This window comes from Chaetodon auriga, chromosome 5, assembly GCF_051107435.1.
Source record: "Chaetodon auriga isolate fChaAug3 chromosome 5, fChaAug3.hap1, whole genome shotgun sequence".
NCBI classification, from domain to species: Eukaryota; Metazoa; Chordata; class Actinopteri; order Chaetodontiformes; family Chaetodontidae; genus Chaetodon; species Chaetodon auriga.
The window spans coordinates 12,256,559-12,283,377 of NC_135078.1; the positions used below are offsets into that span (position 1 = coordinate 12,256,559).

Here is a 26,819-nt window from a genome sequence, read left to right on the forward strand (position 1 = left end):
AGGATTGCTTTGTGAATCAGTGTTAATATACCAGAGAGAGGTTGTGAGAGGTTACACGCTGATGTTACGCAGCCAGTTATGTGGACGGAGGAGGATGGGTCGAGGAGGAGAAGTGGCTTCATTTGTGTCGTGTCCTTGGCACCAGCAGTGTGGGTGACAGTGTACATGCCAGGGTCAGATATTAATAAGGGCTCAGGGCGCAGACGCACTTGAAACTTCATAAATGACAGTGAGATTATAAATTAAGGTTAGAAAATGCTGCCAGTAATCAGGAGTTCCCTTTGTCACATTCAATCCTGTTCACATTTTATTCGTTTATCTGTCAAATACTGTTGATGTGCTCTTGCCACCTGTGGGCCACTGCAGGTGATCTCCAGTGTAAAAGCCTCTGGTACAGTCATTTTTTGCAGTGGGCATACTTAGGAGTAAAATGCACATCCTGATTGAACAGAATAGTGCCAAAGAAAATGCCTTCTCCACAAAAACGGTAAAATTAACAACCTTTAAAAAAGAATCAACACACAAAGGCTGGAGGATTGACTAGTTGGAGGGGAAATGTAACTATTATCTTCTGTAAAGTCAATCACTGGCTCTGCAGCTGTAGAAAAGAAATGTTAATGATTCAAAATAAAGCAAATCTAGGCTTTAAATTAGTCTGCAAGTCACAGTGAAAATGTCTCATCTCAGTCATTAAAATGGCCTTAATGAAGGACCTCATTTAGAACAAAAGATTGTGTGTTAACAGAATGTCTCTCGTCTTCGGCGTCTTGGTAAAAGAACACTGAAAAAGTCGCCTGTTCACAAAATAGGGACAACAGACAGCTTCAAAATCCATCCATGCGACTTTATCATGTGTGAAACAGTGTAAAAGTGACTAAAAAACTCAGACAAATGGTTTCAGGTTTCAAAGTTTCACTTCTCTCAAATATAACACACATGTGAAGTCAATCACTTCAGTTATCAGAGTCTGTTCACAGGTCTTTGGGAGTTCCAATGCATATGTCAAAAAAGTTTTGTAAAGTCCTTTGTGGCTCCAGAGGAAGCTGCAGAATCAGATAAAATCGCCTCAAATGATGTCTCTTTTGAAAATGAAAAAATATGTTGGGGTGTGTGAAAGAAGTGAGCTTCCAGGCCTCTCTAGCATGCTCTTCATATCTGCGTTATGCTAGCAACTCGAGGCTAGGTTAGCAGTATTAGCATAACACACCCGAATCTCTGTGGTTGCATTGTGGGTAATGTAGGAGCCAGATTTTGAAAAGGACGAAGAATCTCTGGTTTTGCAGAATCCATCCTTGATGCACGTGTAACAACACACTTAACGACATGATTTACAGCTGTTTAAATAACTTAATGATTGATTCATTGATTTCTTGATTTTATTTGACAGGAAATAAATTGAATAATCAAAGATATATAAAAAAAAACAACCATAGGCTCATTAGTTCAATGTGTGAAGGATCTGCTTTATTTATGTCGTTTCTCATGGATTTATTTCTACATTTATTCTTCTTGCTTTTAGGAATGAGGGCAACCCTTTACTTCAAATCGAAGTTGAACCGACATCAGATGTGAGTCCTTCTTGTGATCTCTACTCTTTTGAATGTATGTGCCTGTTAGCTTTTCATTCAGTCCGTTCCATTCTCCACGTTTTGGTCAATAATATCAGTGTGAAATTAGATAGGTAGAAATCACTCGTGAATTCGAATGAAGACAAACTGCAGCTCTCACCACCGCTCGCCGCAGTCATTTGCGTTGTTCTCTCATTTAGCATCTTTTGGCTCAGCTGTCTGAGGAGCCTCCAGGTGAGTTATGCGTCAAAAGCAGCGAGAAGGAAAAAACAAACGCACCTTTACTGATTGTCATCGCTGTTCCTGTAACAATGATTTATTTTGAGAAAATGTGATGCAGATTGCCTTGAATGATATTCCAGCAGGCATCTCTGAATAGGTCATTTTGACTCGTGCGGTACATTATATTTCAAATCAAATCAGACTAAATCAGCCAGTTTTTCCCGCGGCTGTTTTCCCTTTTCATAACTCTCTATTTTTTTTATCGGTAATGGCCTGAATAGCAGTCAGTATTCCAAATGCACACAGCTTGAGAACAATTAGATGCTATTTTATGCAGAGGCGAGATATGTGTATGAGGAGTAATAGTACTTTTTACGTATATGTCAGAGCATATTTATGATTACTGAGTACTGATGTCACTGCATATCTAGCAAAGTAGAACGAAGAACGAAAGAAAGAAAGAAAGAAAGAACAATAATATGACACCACAAGGCATTACATCCAGCGGATAAACAACTTTGTATGTATCTGCCCTCCGAAACTCCTACGTAGTTTGGAGGAGGTTTTAGCAAAATTGTAATCTTCCAGCTGCTTAATGGCATTTAACAGAATATAAGCATTTGACATCTTGGTAGAATATTTTAACACCACCTCTTTGTGTTGTATAAGGGCATTTTCATCACAATGCATACTTGCAGATTTGTGAAATGCAGGCCTAGAGCTCCATGAGAACAGTTGCATTTTGCCTTTTCACAGAACGAGGAGGCCAACGACGAGGACTCCGGTGACGAGTTCGAGGAGATGAACCTGTCGCTCCTGTCGGCTCGCAACTTCCCGCGCAAGGCCAGCCAGACCAGCATTTTCCTGCAGGAGTGGGACATCCCATTCGAGCAGCTGGAAATCGGGGAGATGATCGGTAAGGGACGCTTCGGCAAAGTGTTCCACGGACGCTGGCACGGCGAGGTGGCCATCCGCTTGATCGACATCGAGCGTGACAACGAGGACCAGCTCAAGGCCTTCAAACGTGAGGTGATGGCCTACCGCAACACTCGCCACGAGAATGTGGTGCTGTTTATGGGGGCCTGCATGAGCCCACCACATCTGGCCATCATCACCAGGTAAGGATAACGATGTGACGGGTTGTGTTGTACGGAAAGCTGTGTTACAGTGACCATCCTGTGGTGTTCAGAGGATGACGCATTGACCGACCGCAGTGTGAAGACGTCACTCATTGTTGTCATTAGCTGTTAGCTTGTTAATGTGTTGCCGTAAATTGTAAACAGAAGCTTTGATTGCATCCCTGTTGCTATGGTTACTTATTTTAGATACAGGCTGATACTATGAAGCATTAATTCACAACGGTGGACGGTTTCACTGGAACTGTTTAGCAGGTGTAATGGACACCCTGCAGCCAATCAGAATGACGTATTCACCCAGACTTTGGTGGTGAAGGCTATCGCTGTATGTTTGTGTATTGTGAACATCATTTGGTACTCCAAAAAAGAGAGTGGATGAAAAATATGAAGAATAATCAAAAAACTTTGCCGGTCGTGTGCTGACACCGTTTGCTCTGCTTCTGAACTCGGGGTGGTCGGTGGCTGTCAGTAGCGTCACCTGGGACCCATTTCAGATCAACCACGGATCGGCCCGCCTCTAGGACAATGAGTTTAGAGTGGCTGACAATGAAGCGTGCAGAGGTTATGATTAGAACAGGCTGCTGCTGCTGTTGAATGGATGAACCACCCACACCCACACCCCCTGCTGCATCTGACTACAGTGCAGTTGACTACAGCACACAGTTGGAGTGAGCTTGAATGAATTCGCTCACATAGTGGAAAACTTATTTCACAGATTAGCGTTTACATTTCTGTGCAGCAAGTATTTTCTCATTTGTAATAAGAAGGACACGGCTGTTCTTTTTAAAGACCATTATTAACAATACTCTCTTAATTAATTAGCACAGCTAATAATGTTCAAAAGGAAATTGTTCAGATATCTGCCACTCTCCCACTGTCATCAACACAGTCTGTGAACAAAGACGGGTGTCTCACGAAAAAAAATAATTTACCCCCTTTTGTTTCTTCTGTTTTTGGAAAAAAAAAAAATTAAATTATTTGTCTTCCGTTCTCTATTAAGACAGAAAGGCAGAAAAGAGAAGACAGAGAGGGATTTCCATGCTGGATTCAGAGTGTAAAAAATGCGTTAAAACAAAGCTAAATGTAATCATTTTGCTCTTTCACATTCACGGTGGTTGTAAATACCTTTTAAACAACAAATGACTGATTGATCGGCTGATTGACGTGTGCGATTGCAGTTAATGCCAGCTGAAGTTGTCGTGAGTGAAGGGGAGCTGAGAGATGAGCTGGCGGCTTCTCAGATATCCTCGCTGCTGATTGCTGAAAATAAAATCAAATGTCAGTGCAACAGGTGGCTTTGTCATCCACCAATACTCTGCTTAAAAACATGGAACTGAAACATGCAGTCTTGAGGTGCGTTCACACTGGGCTCGTGTAGTCCGGCTGGACCAAACCCAGCCCTCCATGTAGAAATTGCAAGGGGTCTGTTGTCTTGTTCTGACCAATACATTTCCAACCACATGGCTTTTGTTAACAGTCTTCTTCTTCCTCTTTTGGATTTAATGGCGGTTTGCAAACAGCATTCAGCTGCATTAGCACCACCCACCGATCTGGGCTGTTTTCATTTTTCTGCATGGTCGAATCTGCAAACCGGGCCGACTGGAAAACTGACACAGTGTATCGTCCTCGCACTGGTTCCATTGAGGAGACGGAGCTTTAGGCATGAACGCGAGCTTTATCGTGCTCATGCAGCTCAAAGTGCAACATGACAAACCTCTAACATTAAACCTTAGTTTGGTTTATTGGTTTATTAATGATGGGGGTTTTCAAGCTGCATTAGTGGAAACCTAAATATTGATTATATCTTTTACTTCGCTTGTTCATTTGTTACAGGTGACAGTGGATCGCAGACCACAGGGTCGTCTGTTTTGCAATCGCTGAGTTTAACCTTGGAAATGGCATAATTAGTCCTCTTCAAAGCACAAAGGTGGCTTTGACTAAGTTGAGGTGTCCTCATTAGCTTTTCATCAGCTGAGTACCATGACAAGCTACTGCTGTGTACTTATTATATCTTCTACACATCCTGTTCGTCTGGGGTAATCATTGTCATAAGATGTGACATTGACGTAAAGGTTTTGGCTGAAGTGACACAAAGCCATAAAACCACATTTCTGCGTTGAAAAGAGCCCAAGGGAAGAGAGCTACTAAAAATGCAGCTGCTGTCAGCTACTCGTTGGGAATGAATATGCATGAACTGTTGGCTTTAGGTCCTTTGTTGGTCACCTGCGTGGCACAGTCGGGGAAGAGGGCTTTAGGTGTGAGGCAGGGGGTGGTTGTAGAGCTGTCTGTTAATACGCTGTTGCGATGGCACCCCTCCAGAAATATGACACCAGCTCCACGCACCGCAGCTTCACCCTGGCAGAGAGTGGGCACATGTTTCAGTTCAGATTGATGACATTTTATCCTCTAACTACATCTCAAACTGCCCTAACTCACTGACACAGTCTCACACACATGAATTGCAGGTAAGCCTGGGTTTTTGTTAAAAGTGGCAAAAACACATGATGGCTGGTTAAATACTGTGTCCGTATTCCGACTATGGATGCTTTCACACTGGACGTTTACGGTGAATCCACTGTAGTGGTTTGCTTAAAGAAAAGTGCTGTGGGAACCAAGAAACAGTGCAACAGTCTGCAGTTCACACTCCCACCAGCAGACAATGAATGTGTCATGACAGTCACATTATTGCATTGTTATTCCATGTTCACATCATATCGTACAGCCTGGAAAGACTGCACCAGTTGCCTCGTTGTACGTATGAATAGGAGATGTGAGGCGGTTCTGACAGGCACAATATCTCGTGGAGAAGTTTGCCAACGTTAATGCAATTGATTTATACCTAATTAAGATAAGACACGCAGCCTACACGGCTTTTTTTTTATCTGGTTTAAAATGTTAAGAAATTGCTAATTTAACAAGAAAGCAAATTTAGCTTGTTCTCCACACTAATAGTGCATAATAAGAGCAATTCCTCCCATTCTGCTGGCATGCCTGAATGCAGCATTAGCAAGAAAAACGGTCGTGATTGAATACCTCACTGAAGTTCATCTGTACAGCAGCTTTCAACAGCAATGCAATCAAAGGACAAAAAATGCCTTATGAGAGGATAGAATAAGGGTCAAACAATATATTATATAAAAAATAAGATTAAATCGAATTTACAGAATAAACAGAAGAATCCAAATTATAGTGCAGTTACAATGCAAAGCAAAATATGAATGAATTGTCCCAAATTGTTTTCATCAAAGGCAGCGGCAAAAAGCATTTAGCAACAACAAATAAAGATTGAATGTGATCACAGGGTCGACCTGTGATGTTTGTCCAATCTTTTCAAGTAAAATAAAGTGATTGCATAAGTCAACACTGTGAATTGAACTCGTGTCCTTGTCTTTTTCCCTCTCTCAGCTTATGTAAAGGCAGGACACTTTATTCTGTGGTGCGGGATGCCAAGGTTGTACTGGATGTGAACAAGACCAGACAGATCGCACAAGAGATGGTCAAGGTAAAACAACTCAACACTGATTCCTGAGAACACTTCTGTAGCACACATCATATTACAGAAAAAGCCACATCTCTCTCTCCCTCTCTCTCTCTGTCCTCAGGGGATGGGCTATCTCCACGCTAAGGGGATCTTACACAAAGACATGAAGTCCAAGAATGTGTTTTATGACAACGGCAAAGTCGTCATTACCGACTTTGGGCTCTTCACTATATCTGGGGTTTTGCAGGCTGGCAGGTAATTATGTTCAATACACATACAAGACAGGAGTGCTTTTTTCAGCGTGTGCATTACAGGAATTTGTCTCGCAGATGGACAATAACATAATATATAACAGTATATGCAAATGGGGCAGGGACAGCAAAACATAGAGCAGAAGGAAAAGACAGTGAGTCAGTAATTGTATTCTTTGACATTAAGTAAGTACTACGCTTCATTTAAGACTGTTAAATGACCATAAGCAGGAAAAGAATGAAAAATGGGGGCAGTCTCTAAACATGCAGTGGTTTAAGTCATACAAACCCTTTAAAACCTGCTTCTCCTCAGCTATTTTAACCAAAGTTTTAATCTCGTGTCAGCTTTTCTGCTCATGATGTCACATTTGCTTTTGTTACTGGCTCCAATTTTCCCTGTTTCTCACAAAACAAATAGACCAACATGAGGGGGTAATTTGCAACATCCTGTTTTGACAGGAAACAACATGGAGTATGTCTAATGAGATAGAGGCGTTGAAATCTAACTCAAAGCTCATCATTTTGAGTGTAATCTTAAGTCTAACGTACGCGTGTGCTTTTCACCTTAAATAGGTGCCAATCAAGTGAAAACTGTTTGTCTTCAGTTCTTCTTTGTGGAAGACATCTCTCCTTTTCCACTGAAGAACACAAACAGTCTTGAAGGAAAAGAGAGTCCAAAAAAAGAGGGTGAACAGGTCAAGGATGAGCAGAGAAATCCAATAGTGGTTGGACAGTACAAATTGCAGTGTCATACAAAGAAAGCATTGAATTACTGGCAACGATCAAAATGCTCTAAATTGGTTCTTACTCCACTAACAAATAGAGTACATTTTCTGTCATTTGCCAGGTTATGGCTGAGCAAACCAGTAATCACATATTGTATCTGCTGAAGATTGACCTCGTGAAGCTGGGACTTTCAGGAACCATCTGAGGGCAGCGAAAGAGTTTTTGAGACAGACCAGTGAGAATGGCACAGCGAGCTGCCTCGATACATGTACATCTGCAGCACAGCACGATTATATTAATAGTCATGTTTTCCCATATATAATTAGCAGATTACATAGCTGAATCAGATGTAAATTTTTACACAGTTTCACAAATCATATTGTTATGAAGGAGGCTTAGGTAGGCTACAGTTCAAAAATCTCATCAAACTTTATAATAAGGGTACAAATCATATACTTCAATGATGTTTAACTCATGCATGATTCATGATGATTTAATGGATGAAATAATGCAGGCTGTATCATGAATACCTATTGCTCACCATTACCAAATGATGAGGTCACTATGACTTGAAGTGATTCATTCATACTTAATAGATCATCAGTTAAGAGTTAATTCAGAGTTACCTCATAACACGTCTCATCATCCTCATCTAATTTTTCAATTGGTACCTGCTAGATGATTTCAGACACAACCAAAAATCCTGTTCCACCCATGTTGAGCAAATGCATGATAGAGGGATCCAGCTAAGTTAGTTGCATATCAATTAATGGATGAAGTAACTATGAATTAACATCCCTGAACTGATGATCTATTAAGTATGAACTAATCACTCATAGCCATAGTGACCTCATCATTTGTTAATGGTGAGCAACAGGAATTCATGATACGTCCTGCAGTAATTCATGCATTAACTCATGGAGTTGTATGATTTGTATCCTTTTCATAAAATGTTACCAGAAATCTGACTAGCACCTCTAAAGCTCACTAATTAACATGTTGTATTTTGTTGGCATTGAGCAAAGTATTATTCATCTTTGTCGATTCTTAAATAAGTCGACCACATTAAATTGGTGCCTCACTGCTGATTGATCTGCTTCAACTGGTGCAGTGATTACAATCAATATGACTTGTTGCAGTTCTTAGCAGGGACACATCTGCTGACATTTGGAGGTGCAGCAATATTCAATGAAAGTAGTCAAACGGTCACACAGGATACAATTAAAGCCGTGATTATCGACAGGAATGAAACTATGGAAATATGGAATATCCAGATGTGGTCTTTCTTGCTTTTTATACTGTCACCTGACTTCTTCCTTTGCTGCCATCATAATTTGGCCACTAGAGGTCACCGTGATCAAATATGTGCCCTAATAACCTGCTTGGAAAGTTGACCTATGTGGTCGTTTTTCTGGTAAGGGTGCGCTCAAATAAAGAGACCCTTGTAATGGTTATCTTATTATGGCTATCTGCAGTGACAGTGTGCTGTTCTGAAAATGCAGCAATATAACATCTTTTGCTTGGCAGCGTCATACAGCAGATCAGTAAACACTGACAAGTCTCCATCTCCACGTTTCCTCGTTCTGCAGCCGGAGAGAAGACAAACTGAGGATCCCCAACGGCTGGCTGTGTCACCTGGCCCCTGAAATTATCCAGCAGCTGTCTCCAGACACAGAGGAGGACAAGCTCCCCTTCTCCAAACAGTCAGATGTCTTTGCTTTTGGGTAAGTGTCCTCTGACCTGTTGCACTCCTGTTTGTTTGTGCGGACGATACTGGAGCGTCAGGAGGGCAGTCAGAGCTCACTGTTGACACAGCAGGTTTACACACCCAAAATGTGTGTGTGAATTCAATACACTCGTAATGGCGAAAACAAAATTCTTCCTTACTTACTTTTACAGAGCAGTATCCTACAACTCCAGCTCCACATCACATGACAAAGAGGCAACTTTCATTAACTGGTTTTCAGATCTCATTATAGATACAGATGTTCACTGCTTACTGTACAAAGAATATGTTATAATATGTGTTATTTTGCTTCGGTTAGTGTCTGACTTTAGATATTCAACTTATGTCACCATTTAATGAGTGCAGGATTAACAATTTTAAAACTTAATTGCTTAAAAATATCTGATTTTGACATAGACTCCATTTGGTTCCATATACCTGATTGTGGGGAAGATAATGTATTCTCAGGAACAGCTGTTTTGGCTTAAAATACCTGGTTTTGTTGCCACGTGTGGCTGGAAAATGTCCTGAGGTCTCAGTGAATACACGGCTGGAACAGTGGTCTCCTGCTTCGCGGTCGTCTTGCCCAGAGTGACACTCCACCGGCATCCCCTCCTCCCTCCTGATGAGAGCTCAGCTCATACACATGTACCAGTAACGTCAACTATGCATCACTTAGTCATTTAACGTGTCTGTGGTTTGCAGAAACGCACAACGCCAACACAGACTGTCAGAGTTATTCCATACACATTGCTTTTCTGAGCGTCACTCAGGTTTCTCAAAGCAAGGTGTCCCTGCCTCCTCCTTCAAAATCCAATTTTACGTTTTTACTAAGTTGATTAAGTCCCCACAGCTCCGGTTCTTCCTCTGCTGCCATTACTGATTCATATGGGGGTGGGGGTGGGGGGGGGTGTACCCTGCTCTGTTGACTCCTTACACAATTGCATTTTCAGATGGTTCCCCATATGGAGGTTTTGTCCCTTTATCATTCTTAAGGGAAGAAGAGCGCACACTGTCCAGCTGCTCTGTTAGCCCTTGTGTTACCTAGAGGTGACACCCATGGCTGTTTTACATATTCATCAAGGTGTGTGCTAAGTTTGCATGGGCAATAATTAAAAATGTGTTGTTTCTTTAACTTCTGGAGGAAACTGTCTTTCAAAAGTTGAAGTCGACGGAAAAATTCATCCAGGAAATGCAAGTTTTTGCAAATGTACATACATCTAACATCTGATTAAAATCATTGAGACGGATTGAGTGCTTGTGACAGTGGCAGTGTTGGCGCTGGCGTCCATAGGTGTGTTTTGACAGTGGTGTTATTCTCCAGACCGCACAGGCCAAAGCACTGACCCACTCTGGTCCTCTGTCTCCACAGCACCATCTGGTACGAGTTACATGCACGTGAGTGGCCTTACAAGAGTCAGCCAGCAGAGGTGATCATATGGCAGATTGGCAGCGGGATGAAACCCAACCTCACCCAAACTGGCATGGGGAAAGAGATATCAGTAAGTTCTTCTTTTTAATTTGTCACAATTCATAAGTCACCCCATTCATGCTCAAGCACTCGCTGAATCCTGGACTCATTTTGCTCCAACACGTTTTATAAACGTTGACAAATTAACTTTGCATGATAGAGACAATAAGCAATCTGGGGCTGGATTCACAGAAGTGCTCCAAAAGTGGATCTTAAGATGACACACAGGAAAAGTTTTTAGGAGGATTGAAGTGAAATTGCAGCGAAAAAAAAAAAAAAAAACTTTCTGAAGAGAACAGTTAGGAACTTCTTAGCAAAACAAAGTTTTGCGGGTCACATGTTGTCATTCATTAGCATGTCTTACAAGTCACTCCCTCAGTCCAATTAAAACCCAGCTCAGCATTCATATTCCTGACGATTTGGCTTTGCTCCTGTCTTGTTAGGCACATCAAAAATAAATACAGGGACAATTATTTGCACAGTGCTTACTTATTCAGTAACTATGTGTTCTCTCCGACAGACCTGGAGATGTTTAAATGCAAAATCAAAATGTTTTTTTTCTGTCTTTTCCAGGACATTCTGCTTCTGTGCTGGGCGTACAAGCAGGAAGAGCGGCCCAGCTTCTCCAAGCTGGTAGATTTACTGGAAAAGTTGCCAAAACGGAACCGTCGCCTTTCCCACCCAGGGCACTTCTGGAAGTCAGCTGAGTATGTCAAATGAGTTAGGGACACAAAATAGCAAACAATCAGCAACTATAAAAACAAAACAAAACAAAACAAAACAAAAAAAAAACAGCCGCCATAACTCTACATGAATAACCCACCTCCTTAAAGAATGCACTGAATCCAAAAGCCAGCCCAGTGATGAAAACTGCCCATGCTGTGTGTATTTTCATGGAATGTTGGCATGTCTGTGTACAGATAAGTTGACTGTCCAGCTTCTCAACGCAGTCGGGACTCATATTTTCTTTGGTTTGATTTAAACCATACTGGATCTTTTTTCCTTTACCTTCTTTGTCTTTTACTATTGACTTGATCCCTTCATAGTATTTGATTTATTTCCTGGATGTATCTTGCTTGTAACTTTCGACTGATCACGTCATCCTGGACTTAGAGAAAAAAAAAAAAAAAAAAAAAAAACACGTTTGAGTACAAATGTAGATTTTTGTTCCATGTTTTTTTTTTTTTTTTTTGAATGAATGTAACTGTTATACATCAAACATTGTATATTTTCACAACATTGTCTCGCCATTTCTTATGTCTGTCAACTGTGTAGGTCATTTTGTCGGTGTTCCCTCATGGTGTCTCATGTGTGGATGTCTGTACAGGTTACACGTTTGTCTGAAAAGCTTTATTTAACTTCAAAATGTCCTCTAATTTACACCGTACCATATGAATGTGAAGACGCCAGCGTCCCTGTTTGTGTGGGGATGTGTTGGCACGGTTCTTTGATGGGAGACTGTTCTCTGATCAGCCTGTGCTTTCAATATTGCCTGTGAACATAAGCGAGACGTTTGAACAACAACTTTGGGGATAAAAGCTGGTCAGACCAGGACTCCCTCACTTGACGCTGTTCTGTGAAATCGCTGACACTTGAAATGTATCTCGCCAACTGTTGCAGAACTAATTACCCTTCAGAAATGCTACCACTGAGCCCCCTATCCCCCGTTTCCTAGAAATAAATGTATATTTTACTTTACTAGCTCATGATAGATACAGAATATCATAGATACAGATAAAAACCTAAAGCTCGCTACTGTATAGTCAGTGCAGTAATTTTAAGTTATTTTAACTTTGTAGACCCTAATCACTGGCAGAGTATTGAAATGACACATTAGCTTTCTGAGTAGTGTATGATACTGTTTTATACAATAGTAAAGGAAACCTACATGGATGAAAGACCGGTTGCCAATGAGCCAGGGTCTGAGGAGAGAAACCAAGTTCTGTGATGGTGTGACTGTTAGACACGTGAGGGGAGAGCACATGGCCTTTAGAAAGGCAAATCTGAAACTTTGAGTTTGTTCCGATTCAGAGTTGCTCAAAAGCAGTGTTGTAGTCACTTTGAATTGGAGCTCTTCAAATCCATCCTGCCGTGCTCAACTGGAAAAAAAAATCCCTCAGCTTATTCCCATTTACGTTTATGCTGAGTATTTTTTGAGAATCCTTCCTCAATATTAACTTCATAAAGAACACTTTGTGAGTATAAGTAAGTTTTAAATGTATTGTTTGTTGCTAGCTAAGTCATTTTAGTAACGATCAATACTTTGGAAATCAGCTGTATGACGGTGTGTTCAGACTGAATGCAAAGTGAATTTTACACTCAAGGTGGAGCTAAAGTGAGACTGTGCAACTTCTGCAGAACAATGACCACAGAGATAATGTAATAATGAAGCACTACTACTGCAATTATGACTGTGCTAAAAAAAGTGGCTGCAGACGCCATGATGTCACCCATTAGTTTGTGACTTCCGTTTGGAAGCCTGGAGTTTAGAATTATGGCCGTCATCATCTTGTTTTTTTTTTGGAGGCAGAAGTGACCATATCATATAACAGAATATCCATTGCTATGCCTCTATTCTGATTGATTGGTCGCTCAGGTAGCCCGAATGCATACCTTGCTTTTTCATCTATTTCACTCTAAATGAGACCATCATTCGCAAAATAAACTTCATGTTGTATTGAAGGAGGTTTGAAACTAGCGATGAGGTAATAAATCAACTGACCAGTCAGGCCATTTTTTCATAGACCTCTATACCACCAGACTTCTCTTTGCAACCAGCAGAGTCAGCCCCTCCAGGTCATTAGAAAGAATGCAGGTTTAAGGTACTTTCACACTGGCTTTACCTCTCAGACGCAGAGATTACATCCGCTTCTTTTACACAGTCAATGGCGATACCACACTGAGTCGAACCATAGCAGCTGTACTGAACTGAGCAATGTTCCTTTCTGTCGTTGCAGTACACACATATACCGTATAGGCACAATACACACGTGCACACAGGCATGCGTGCGCACACACACACAGAGTCTGTGCATGTTGTTAGCTAGCTACAGCTGTGTAGGAATGAAGTGCTTTTTGTTTAGTCTGAACACACCTGAAAAAATGCTGCAGAACTTGCCCAATAGGTCATTTCCTGTCACATGACATTTTTACATTACATTACATTAATTTTTTTTTTTTTTTTTTTAAATTTTAACTTCAACATAGCTGCCTTTGGTTTTCATAATTTCTCAATCTGTTTAAAACAGACTTTGTCTTGTCTTGGCATGAACTAGACTTGACTACAACACTGCTGTCAGGGTGACTGTGGAGGACAAATGAATTGCAAACTTGCCTTCTTGTTTTTTTTAAATCGTGAAAGAAGTGTGAAATATCAAGTTCTTGGATTATAAAGTTAAAGTAACAAGTAAGTAACTTAAATCTGGCTGAACTTTCCCTTTAACATATCAGAAAAGACATATCAGGATGCTGAAGACCACCCCAGGCCATTTTTCTACTTCATACTGTATATCATAATATATTTTAAATGTATGTTTTAGAGATATAGCAAATCTGAGTCATATCATCATGAATTGGAAGCTGTGGTGTCACTCGAGCTGTATACTGCTTTTGATTCTCTCTAGCCAAGTCGAATAGATAGAGACAATCTAGTCATGTTAAATAGCCATTTTCCACCTCATTATATACACATCTGTGTGTTGGAAAATGCATACAAACAATCTGCTGCTGTTTTTTGGAGTCTGTCTGTCTATTTTGGAATTGCTGGGATTCAAATATTGTAAGTGGATCATTTATATTTGTACTGTTTACAACGTTCAAGTGCATGAGATGGACTATCAAAGATTGATTCTTGTTATGAAAAAAAAAATAATCCTTCTACACTATATATAAAAAGTATGTGAGCATTTTTCTGATGAACTGTTGTCCATTGAGCAGTTTGATCTCAATACCTAATGAAGTTTTATGTCAGGCTTTGCAAAACTTTTCAACAGCTTTGTTTGAGAGAATGATTGTTTCAGAATATTTATAGATTATATAAATGAGTAGACTAGCATTTAAATAAAAAAAAAAAAAAAAAATGCGACCTGTGCACATGCTAGAGGTGACAACAACCTGACTGGACAACAATCAAAGATCTAACATTAGTGCCAAGTGTACATAACAGATTGTAGACTATGTTTTATCGTCACTTGCCGTAATATCAATATTCCTTGTGAATTTTTTGACTTCTTTCTTTTGAATGTACAAATTGTGTTGTGTTTTCTTTCTTTCTTTCTTTCTTTTTTTTTGGGTTGTTGTTTCTGTTTTCTGTTCATTTAAATTTCTTTTCCTCCATTTTCCTTCTAATTGCATAAGCATTGATGCTATGTTGTTTTTTTTTTCCTTGATTCCGTCCTTGTATTGTAGATGATAGCTCCAAAAAGCTTGTATTTAATGATGCCTTATGGTCCATGGCTTAGTGATGAGTAGATTTTGATCACAAGCTCTTTTATTTGCACTCATCCTTTACAAAGTGTATGACAATAAAAAGATGTTTTCATTTTGGATGTTTTCTGTTTCTTTTATGTCATCTTTTATCTTAGTCAACCCTTATTCATATTTTACCTTGGTTGTAATTTTTAACATGTCTTTAAAGAGCAAATTTAGCATTGAGTCAGTGCTTACTGCCTAATTAAATCTTAACATTTATCATTAGTGAGGCGATCTCTGCTCTGATTTTAAAAGGTGCAACATTTGATGCTGTGTGTGCTCTAAAAAATTAAAAATGGACCTCCATTCAAAATTGGTTTCTATGAAACGCCAGCGCCTCTGGGTGTGCTATAATATGATTTGTCACAGTAACAGTGGCCAGGCTAACTGTCTTTGTGCTAAACTAAGCTGAGCTAGCTGGAAGCTTATAAATACCAGACAGATATGAGATATATTCTCATCGAATGCGCAGCAAGAAAGCAAAATTCTGTCAGTTCATATGTCTGTTATGTTGCTCATGCAGTTAATACATGACATGCTAGCAGCCACAATGCAGTTCTCTGTCAATGAACAAACACTGATCTAAAAAGACCGATTCACTTCCTAGTAGGTGAGAATATTCATGTTCCTCACCATGAGAGAAGTAAGCATGCGGTGTGGTCAAGAGTGTTTAATAATCCTCATGTAGCAAAAAAACAGAAAAACTCCACTAATCAAGCCGTTGTGTTATCCATAACTGTATTTTTCTGAGAGCAGGAAAAAAATAGAAGTACCATCCTCCTGAAACCAAATGATCCCTTTAAGTGCAGTATAAACCTATTACCCTCTCTTAGAGATGAGCAGTCTGCATTGGTCGGTCTCGTTGCCTCTGACACAGCCCTCCACACTTGTACTGATACCTTTTTTAAAGAAATACATAACAGCACAATTGAATATAAATGTAACACAAAAAGAGTAATGGATTTAATCAGAGTGGAGCCAACAGAAAGATCTGGTAATGTATCACTGCCGTGCAATATTGTGTAATAATACTGCTCTGCCGTTTGCTTCTTTGGGTAACAGAGAAGAAGCTTTTTGGCTTTTGGGGTTGCTCTCCATGATTGAGAGGGATGCTTAATCCAAAACAAAATACAGTTCAGGAAAGTGACATCCAAGACCTCAGTTATATTAAGCATTAATGTGGGATCTGTATCTGGACATCTGGATAATGAAAACTGCATATTGATGCAAGGTGTAAATGCACGCAGAACGCATGCTGGTCAGAAGGTGATTGGTTTGGCCAGATGGTATTGTGTTCTCGGTGTGTACAGTGTGACCACATACAGGATTGAACAAAACAAATCAAAAAACAAAAAAACAAACAAACAAAAAAAAGCTCCTTCCTGGTACTTCAAACAAGCCCAGCAAAAACTTGAAGTGGAATTTTGTGGTTATGGATCCACGCCATGGACATTTTTAATCATCTCTTTCCATGGAAAGCAAAACCTGTTTCATTGTTGATGCAGGCACCCAGCTGTTGTTTTCAGACAACATGGAACCTATCCTTTAACAGAAGGTCTCTCAACTCTCTGGGTGCATTATTCTTATTGGATCATTATCTGATCACATGGTCTTGCTGTTGCATTCTGCATGCAGTTACACCTGCGTTAAAGTGCATTTTTCCCCTATTCAGATAATATCCCTAATCCCGGGATCTGGTGCGTTTCTGCCTTTCACTTGTCTAAACTCTTCTGTGAACAAACTGGTATGCGGATGATAGTGTGTGCATGCTTTTGTGTGTGTGTGTGTGTGTGTGTAAGTGTGTGTTTGTATGGCATACAATGACAGACCTGTGAGTCACTGGTTGAAGAGAGAGAATGAGTTAGTGAGAGCATCGAGCAGGAAAATGCGATAGATAAATAGATAGACAGATGAAAGCTGTGCCCGTCTGCACAGCCAGTTCTCCTCTTCCACTGAAGCGTAAAAAAATCCACCTCACCCAATCTCAGGGAGGCTGACACCCATCAGAGCATGAACATTTGGTTTCTGTTCAGATTCTTAAAAGTGGTAAGACCTGACAAGGTTGTGCGTTTCTTGTTAAGCTACGGTACTGTTGTAAAGAGCAAAAATAAAATCAATGAAACAAGATGTTTCATTTCCAGGCTTGAGTTTGTAATGGATAATGCACTTCATATGAGATGCTAACATGTTCCTATGAAATGAAAACACGAGTGTAACTCCCTAACAAATCCAAAGGGATCACAAGAATTGATGGCTCCAAGGCATCACAAACTGGTGCTCAGATTCATGTACAGACTGAGCTGAGATCATTTCAGTGCTCCGTATATATAGCTCCAACTGTGGTTATACAATAATTACAAGTGAAATGAAAAAAAAAAAAAAGCCTTTGTTGAAGGATTAACAAAAGGAGGAAGAAGAGGGAGGGAAGGAAATTTAACTAGAAAGCTGAACGCGATTTCACAGACATATCATAGATGGAGATCACGTAAAGAAGCAAAAGAATCTTTCAAAGGCAAAACATGTTCGTCCAGATGTTTGAGCATGCCCTTTTATTTGAAACCTTTTTGGTCTCGTCATGATATTTTGTTCATCGTCACCATTTTTCATTTAACCCACCTTTAAATTGTCGTACTGTCTAAGCTGAGGGGAGAGTACAGTAAAAGCCACAAGTCTGCAGGTAATAAAACGTCACTTCTGAACGCTGCTCATGTAACTGTGGGAGTTCTTCATGGCAGCACCGAACAAACATCACAATTTTTCAAAAGACTGAAAAGAAAATTGACTGACAATATTACAGCGCTGTCAGGCATCTGCAGCTGAACTTCAATCAAGGTAAACTGCAGAAAAGCTTCAGCTCTCTTAAACATCAGTGCGATCTTTGAAGGGAACAAACAAATCCGTTGGATGTGTAATTGGAAGAGCGGTGGCCTCAGATGACCAGAATGTATTGCCTCCATGCTGCCATCTTATGTTATTTGAACGGAGTGACCAAGGGTGTTTTATGAGAACTTGATACCACGTTCTAAGATGGCACCGACTCATTGAAATGAAAGTTGTAACATTTAATATGTAATTCAGATAATAATTCCAATGGTTTAATCACAAAAACAAAACACCAAGTAAACCCACTTTACCCAAACGGGAAAGAGGGTGTTTTCAGATAGAAAGAGAAGCTAAGTTTTTATTTTATTCGCACTTATCTTTCCATGAAACCATTGGTGCAGTCTGTGTTTTTTCACCCTAAATAGCCAATGAACTGACTGTGCAACCATTAGCTATAGCTAGCTAGCAACATGCGCACCAACCACGGGTGTGTGACGTTCATGTGTGTTTGTGTGACAGCTCGGCCTCTAGCTGATTCCCCGGGTGTCTCACTTTTTTCCTCTCACTTATTGATGGGTCTTTGTCTCAGTTGGGCCATTTTGCATTCATTTTCACCCACTTTGTATGTCGCCTCACGTCTAAAATTAGGATATTTTGTGTTGCAGTACTGTGTTTGGCCACTGGGGTACAACTCTGGCTGGCAAACATTAACCAGCTCTCCAAATGCCAGCTTCAGCCTAAACAAAATTATGTCTGTTGCAATGGTCACTGTGTCAGATTAGTCATAAATTATAAATTAAACAGACTTCCAGGAACAAGAATGTAAACAAACAATGGCATCCAAGGAATTAAGATACTGGCTGTCTTGAAAAAGCCTGAAAAAAGAAGTTCAACCTCACATCACCAACAACATCATTCAGTCTTTGCTTCGCCATGTTTACAGTTGTGCATGGACTGTTATTGGTCCACATCTGGAACAGGTCGTGGAATTTGGTGTGGAAGGTGACAGAAAAAAAACAAAAAACAAAAAACACTTTCTGTCAGGATGTTATCAGGAATCCCACATGAAACTACACAGGATAAAACGATCAAATGTTGCACCTTACGCCCTTTTTCATTCCCGGCGCCCGACATCTCGCTAGGTCAGACTGATGCTGTGTAGTCTGAACCCAGCATAATACATCACTCTCTTGCTTTTACTATGCTGTGGCTGTTGCTCTCTCCACCTACTTGTACTGAAAGACCTTCTTCCAGCCTTCCCCTGGATATTTTTAATGAGTTATTCTGGGAAATGAAGGACATCACTGAGGGATGTAGATGTACACAAGGCAAACTGTTAGAAAGACCCCCAGAAAAATCAAATCACAGCAACATATCAGTGAATAATTCTTAGTTTGCGTTGAACATCACACATCGAAGACATAACAATCACAGAAGAGTTTCTCCTTCCTCTAGGATCTTGATTAGATTAATGAGCCACATAGCCAATTTAGAGCAGCAGATTAGCTCTGCCATATAGCCTCAAAGGACTGTGGGGTTCTCTTTATTCATTTAAAGACACCCACGTGGCTGATTATGCTGGAGATGTATTTCATTAGACCAGGGGTTTGGAAGACAGTCAGAGAGAGAGAGAGAGAGAGAGAGAGAGAGAGAGAGAGAGAGAGAGAGAGAGAGAGAGAGAGAGAGAGCATAAGCACTACAAAGTGTGCCATATAAGGGGGATGCCCTAAAGGCTCAGCGTCACTGAGCCCAAAGCCGTGCCAGTAAGGAAACGCTTGTTAAGCCTTGAGGCTAACAAGAATGCTGGCAACACCTGTATGTATGGAGCAATAAATCCCACGCAGCTGTTTCTCAGTGAGCAAATAAATGTAACCCTTATGCCAGAAACACTCTTGTTATCCACTCAGGTGGAAATGTCTTTACTGTCTGAATAATTACAAATGGCGAGGCATCGTGTCTGACGTATTTGAGGAAGACGTTTTTGGCGGTCAATCTGTGGTGATTTCACATCATGCTCAAGAGCCTGAAAGTGGTTGACTGTCTGACAACCACTTGGCAAACCCACACTGGTTTGAACTGTACATCCCAAAAATAAATCTTACATAATGCAAGAGGAGGGAGGATGTGACCCTGTCTTCCCCTCCAGCAGGCCCTGTGCTGGCCCATCTGGCAGATAATGTGCAACGACTGTGCCACTCAGACTCACCAAGATCCATTGTGGTTTTCCTGGATGCAAAGTTATTTATTCTGCTGAAGAAAAATAGTGTAGATTTTTCAAAACTACTTCGGCTACTTTTCTTTTTGCAGTGATGTAAAATTCACACACGATTTGGATTTTAGTGACGTGTAAATCTCAGGAGTGAGTTAATGCCGCTGGCCTCTATATTCTCATATCGCTATGTTCAGTCAACAGGCAATAAAATTCCTTTTTGAAAAATGTGACCTTAAAACCCCTGAAAGCATTTCTCTTCAACATTAAACATTCATTAAAAATCATCAAGAGGAAGTAAAAGTTCATAAAAGAAAATCATTATTATTTATTTTGAGTTTAAAGGAACATTTCGACAGTAGAAGAAATGTCCTTATTTGCATTTCTTGCTGAGGGCTGGATGAGAATATTGATTACACTCTCAAATCTGTCTGGTAAATATGTAGCCAGCAGATGGTTAGCTTAGCTTAGCATAGATACTGGAAACAGAGGGGAAACTGATGTGTGAAAAAATCACAAGTTGTGGTTTTGAAACGATTTCATGTCTGGACGAAGTCACTTCCATACAGAGCCTGGCAGATTAGACTGGCAATATAAGCAAATAACGGCCTGATTGTTGTCAGATTACGATTCAAACGTTGCTAAATTGTGATCGGTACACAGTGACATCGTGTTTTTCCAACTGCACAAGATATAAACACACTAGAAATCCGTGCTTTTGTAATTTATCATGTCTGAATGACTTTCTCATGGCAGCATTTTTCACTCACAGTGCAGAAAAAACATTATCGATGCACTCATGTCCAGACTCAAGCTCTTCTCTCCACTGCTGGTCTTGTCATCTCAGATCGGCTAAATTAAAAGAACGCCTGAAATACAGTGCCAGGATGTGATTTAAATTTGATTTCGTGTGCTCTGCACTGTTTGCTGTCTGTCTGATCGTAGCCTGTTAACAGTGTGGTGTCCTGCAGGGCTGTGTGTTAAGACGGCTTGCAACTTAATGTTGTTTCTGTTTTCCTTCCCTCCCCCTTCCTGCTCCAGGCTGTAGCGGAGGCAACGATGGGACTGTGTCTTTGCGTGAAGCTCGTCCTCAGCTCTGCTCACATCTGCTCCACTGCCCGCCTGCCCTCCCACACACCCTCTCTTGCCCCACCCTGCTTCCACAACCCCCACCTTTCCTGCTCCTCCTTCTTCTGCTCCAGCTCTGACACATACATGTCGCTCCTTATGCCTGGTCGGACCCTTTAGCGGTCAATATTGGCCCACTTTGCCAGAGTGGGTGACAAACACGCCGCAAACAGAGAGGCCTTTCTCCACTCTATGCCTGAAGCCCTTCCCCCAAAACGACAACCTTGTCTTTTTGTTGAGGAATTTCCAACATCATTCATACCATGCTCCAACTCATCTTAAGCTGCAAATATGTTTTTTAATACCATGATTGTGCAACATATCATTCTCAGCTTTTTTAGGGAGCTCACAGCAGCCCCCAAACTGTTAATTACAACATCTGGAGTGTGAAATTATGCAAAGGAGTCATTCTGACACATTTTGAAGTTATCACGGTTGGTATTTTTGGTCAGCATCCTTTGAAGACCTTGTATCTCCACAATGTCGACTCATAATGATTTAAGCTGAGTGCTCGTGTTTTAGCCTCTGTCACAGTGTGTTTAGACTATTGACATGATCCACAATATATCTAATATAATATATCCACAAATGTTTTTCAGATACATATCAACAATTTAGGAAACTTTCAACCCGGAGTGTAACATTCACTCTTTCAATTTATCCAAAAACTTGAAATCCGCCAAATTTGGAGATTCATAGTTTGCTCTGGACAGTGAAACCTGGCCACTATGCTTCAAAATGTGCTTCAACCAATGCATTACTTATACATCAATTTCCAATGCATTTTGTTTTTTCAAATCAAGTTTTTTTTTTTATTTCTTTTGTTACTGTGTGTGTAACCAAAACAGTCCCACACCACTACATGCACCCAATCTCCTAAAAATGACCACATATACAATTGGGCAAAGATGTAATGTTACCTGAAGTACATAATGACGCATATTGAGCATAATGAAGAAACTTTATGAATGAACATATGTGCCAATTTGCAAAATGTTCAGTGACACCATGTTCATTGGTGTTCTTTACAATAGCGACACTACCCATCTATCACTCATTGAGAAACAGATTGCCTGTGAACACAATCCAGACAAGGCAGCAATTCTATTTCATAGCACTACATACTGGGGAAAAGTCTAAGAGGGATGGCTGACACAACACAACACTCTGCTGTGTAATTGTGTGAATGCTACATGTGATACACAGCAGCAGAGATCTGCCAGCTGCCCAGCACATCAGCAGACTTCTGCTGGTGGCCACTAAAGCAGCTGCATCTGTGCAGTCCGGAGGTTAAGTGCCTTGTTCCAGGGCACCTCAGCAGCAGCAGCAGCAGCAGCAGCAGCAGCAGCAGCAGCAGTTATGAGGGGGAAGAAGTGATTCTTTGTTTTTGTCACCCAGATTTTCCCAGTTCAGGATTTTGACCAGTTTTTGAATGCATATGGATATGATTCTTTGCTTCCACAATGCTCCCAGTTGGTACAAGGAAAGCCAGCAGCTCTCTTTAGTGTAGCGATCTGCTGTCATTTTGCAGGTCACTGTCATTTTTGTTTCTTTCAAAGACAAAGAACCAAACCTACGTATCTACTTTAAACCCTGAACCAGGCTTTCGACTTTACTGGACAAGCTCGAGCAAGTCACCATGTTTGAGCAAAGATGGAGAGGTATCAAACACTGGTGGAGGGAATCAAACCTTCCAATGAGAATATCTCAGTTTAATTGATTCTATTACATGGTCTGCTGACTTTGAAATCGGCGCACCCATTTGTCTGGACAGACAAATTAATCTTCTCCCAGTGAGTGAAGAAGAATGAAATGAATTTCCAAAAACCTTGTACCCACCAGACGAATGTTAAAATACTTCCATTGATATTCACCTCCAGTGGAATGAATGTGAGTTTTATTTCTCTCTGAGATTTTTTTTTTTTTTTTTTTGTGAATGACAACTTGAATCCTGTTTGAGCAAACTACACAGGCTCTAAAAGACATAATTGTGTTTGTGAGAGACGGCGAGCTAATAGATTATTCAAACTCTTCCCCCACACTTGTAAGTGTCTAAATCACCTCAATGCTATGCAATTAAAATAAAGGGATCATACGGTTCAATATTTGACAAAGGAAAATATTTTACTAAAATGCAGATTTAATAGACTTAACTACACGCACATTTTGAGTATACATTTAACATTTTTCTAGCGGTTTTTGTCTTTCAACACACCTGCAGCTTTTACATAACTTTAAGGCATGTTTTGATGTGTTCAGGGAACACATTTTCCAATAAGGTCGGATTCTGATATGCTTATCAAAGAGGAACATTTAATACCAAAACCCCCTGCACAGTCTTTGGTGAAAGCACCCGATGCTTCACTCCTGAGGCAGGCTGGAAATCACTTATTTGTGATTCAGGCTTGGTCTGTAGCACTCATTTAAGAGCCACAGTCACCACAGATGGTGCAGTACATCTCTGCTGTACCCTTTCCATGTAAACATGCAAATGAGAGTGAATTAGAAAAGCTTTGGCTTATCATTGTCCTGCGTCTTTTTGCTAGAATGGCTGCTCTTACATGCACACAGTAATGCTGCTGTTACCAATAATGTGAGCAAAGCAAGAGTCTGATTAAGCCACTGGCATGGTTTCATGCTGTGACAACTCTTTCCACTTAATAATACCTTTTTCAGGAGTGATGTAATTATTATTTTTTCCTCATTCTGACAGAACTGTTGAAGGGTTCTCTTGTTAAAATGTCCCCTGTCCTGCCACTTTCCAATTTGAAGTGAATTAGAACTATGCTTTTCTCCAATAAATTTTTCAACAGAGCACACAATACAAACATGGGAGATGTTTCTGTGTTCTGCCCGCAGCTTTACACATTCTTTGCTCCATACTGTCTTAGTTTTAAGCCTGCAGCATGACCATTTAGAAAAGCTACAACATATTATGCTTCACATGTGGCAGTAAAGGATAAGGCCGGTGTCAGTCCATTTTTACTGTCAACAAATCCCACGAAAAGGCTGAAAATAACAATGTGTTAATCTGTCCCACAATGCTTTTTGACTTTCCTGTCTGCAGCACTCGGCCTTCAAGCCCTTTGGTTCCTTCTGATGTGGATTTGGTGTTCAGTTTTACAAACAGGAATGGGTGTATGCTGGATTGACTCAAAACAAACTACAGTGCCCATGTTATGGTGTGAAAGAACATGTCACCCATTGCAAAGCTGTGGCTCACTAATTTATTTAATAGTTTTAAGACATTACCATAGACAGAGGAATAAGCTACATCAATAATTGTCAGTAGGATAAAGTCACTGTTTGGATCTTCTCATGGGATTTGGATTTCATTGTTGAAATGTATGCATGTTAGAGCACACAGTATGGCCTTAACAGAGAATTTGCTCTGCTCACATAATTGTCCTATTTACATGTTTGTGTGCATGTCCGCTATGTTTTTGGGGGTGGTGTCATTTGTCCACAGTGCTTAACAATATTAATTACGACACAAATCTAAATTCACCTTCGCGGCCACAATAGTTAAGAGTTTGGAAGTCCTTTCCGAACTAGCTCTTGCTTGTTTAAACAGTACTGTTTAGACACTGCAGCTCTGGGTTCTGTATGAGTTCAATATTTGACAAAGGAAAATATTTTACTAAAAGGCAGATTTAATAGACTTAACTACACGCTCAGTTTTGAGTATACATTTAACATTTTTCATGTGGTTTTTGTCTTTCAACACACCTGCAACTTTTACATAAATAGACACTGCAGCTCTGCATCCTGTATGAGTGTATGCAATGTGGGCAGAAGATGAACCCCATTAGACCCATTTCTCTGCAGTTCCCCTCAACCTTCCCACATGGACTTGGCTAATAGGGGTCTGTTGAGATCAAACACAGTGGCAGGACATCAAAAAGAAAAAAATAATAATTAGCAGAAGAAGCTTTACACTGCAAAATGTGTGCTCCTCAGCTCCCATGCTCACCTAACACCTAATGCCACACAGTCATCCACGGGAAACCAGCTTTCCATGACAAATGTAGATGAACAGATGTTTAGTTTCGTCCTTAGAATTGTTCATGGTTCGTCGTTGACAGCGGTGATGACAACCATGTCAGGCTGCAGGAATTTTCATTTTCATGTTATGTGTTTGTGAATTATCCCAGCTCCTATGATTTCATAGAAACATGTACAACTTTGTTCTGTGTAACTGACCTAAACAAATTCATTATAACAACAACAACAAAATGTATTGAATGATACAGTTTAAAGGTCATGCATTTATGCTAGCTTTAAAGAAACAAGCTGACATTTAGGAAAGTCCACTCATTCACTTCTTTTTGCTGAGAGTTAGATGAGATTTCTGTACAGTAAATATGTAGCAGGAGCCAGCAGCTGGTTAGCATAGCTTAGCATAAAGACAGAAAACAGAGTGAAACAGCTAACTGTCCAAATGTAATAAAAAAAGAAAAAAAAAATCGTGCCCTGTAAAGCTCATGAACAAGAAATTGTCATTTTTACACTTTTGTACAAATTGAACACGTGAGATATAACTCGTTAATAAGTGAAGTTCGGAGGTGCTGGTTGGTGAATTTTGTTACTTTGGGACAGAGCCATGCTAGCATTTTCTCCCTGTTTCGAGTCTTTATGCTATGCGAAGATAATCAGCTGCTTATTCACATTCTTTCATATTTACCGTACAGACATGAGCAGTATTAATCTGCTCATCTAACTCTCGGCAAGAGAATAAGCATACGTATTTTCTAAAATATCAAACTATTCCTTTAAAAGCAGAGACTCAGCTAGAAGCGCAGTGGAGTCTGTTGTGCCATTTGGCACCAAGAAATCCCATGAAATTGTTCTCAGTTTGACTGTTATACAAGGGAGCACACTGAAAGGGCTTCTCAATAGTTTTTGTCAGTATTTATTTTCTTCAAGTTCTGTTTGGAAAGGTTTAAAAGGTGACTCTAACGCTGTCATCCAATCAAAGTCAAGAAAACTTGAGAATGTACAGGATGATGTCAAACACAAGCAGCTTTTCCAAAAGGGAAGAGTTCATACAATATGAACAACCTATATATACAGTACATCCTCTTTTAAGACAACCACTCACAACTGGTCTATATTTTGATTCACGGTCATATTGCTGATTCAAATGTGCTCTGAATCTGCTGTCATCCTTTGAATGGACTGTGTGCTATATAGGAGAGGTATTTTTGTCCAGGGCTCATCTCTCTGTAAACCATGTCAGTTTCACCTCCTTTGTTGTCATTTTGTACCTAAAATGCTTTGCTGCAGCACAGTCATAATGCAACACCATGATGCTACTTCCCTTCTGGGTTCCTGACTTTGATTTTGAAAAATCCTCCACCCCCTTCATCACTCCTTCATGACCATCAGCATCCTCGTCCTCACGACAACATCAGCGACAAGTAATGCTGTCCTTTCTCGACAGAGCACATCTATCATTCAAGCTTGTAATGGATCATCATTTGTATAATTTGTACAGTAAAGTTTATAAAAGTTTTCTAACCTTCCAGAAATTATTTAGTTTCTGCTGTTCAACTGAATGTCAATGAATTACAATTTGCAGGCCTTGTTATAAAATTTGTGTTTTTTG

General features: G+C 40.2%; 1 protein-coding gene across 3 annotated transcripts in view; it reads left to right on the plus strand.

Annotated features, from left to right (window-relative positions):
* ksr2 (kinase suppressor of ras 2) overlaps positions 1-25,110 on the plus strand; it is a 97,301-nt gene extending 72,191 nt beyond the window's left edge. For 2 of the 3 annotated variants that reach the window (XM_076731103.1, XM_076731106.1), the window contains 7 exons: positions 1,520-1,568; positions 2,547-2,908; positions 6,332-6,428; positions 6,529-6,662; positions 8,974-9,108; positions 10,483-10,612; positions 11,155-14,638. In XM_076731103.1, the coding sequence (XP_076587218.1) occupies positions 1,520-1,568; positions 2,547-2,908; positions 6,332-6,428; positions 6,529-6,662; positions 8,974-9,108; positions 10,483-10,612; positions 11,155-11,301 (1,054 nt within the window). In that variant the 3' untranslated portion in view covers positions 11,302-14,638. Of the gene's footprint in view, positions 1-1,519; positions 1,569-2,546; positions 2,909-6,331; positions 6,429-6,528; positions 6,663-8,973; positions 9,109-10,482; positions 10,613-11,154; positions 14,639-21,124 lie in introns of those variants that run through there. The other variant, XM_076731105.1, reaches the window with a different exon arrangement.
* Positions 25,111-26,819: the final 1,709 nt, after the last annotated feature.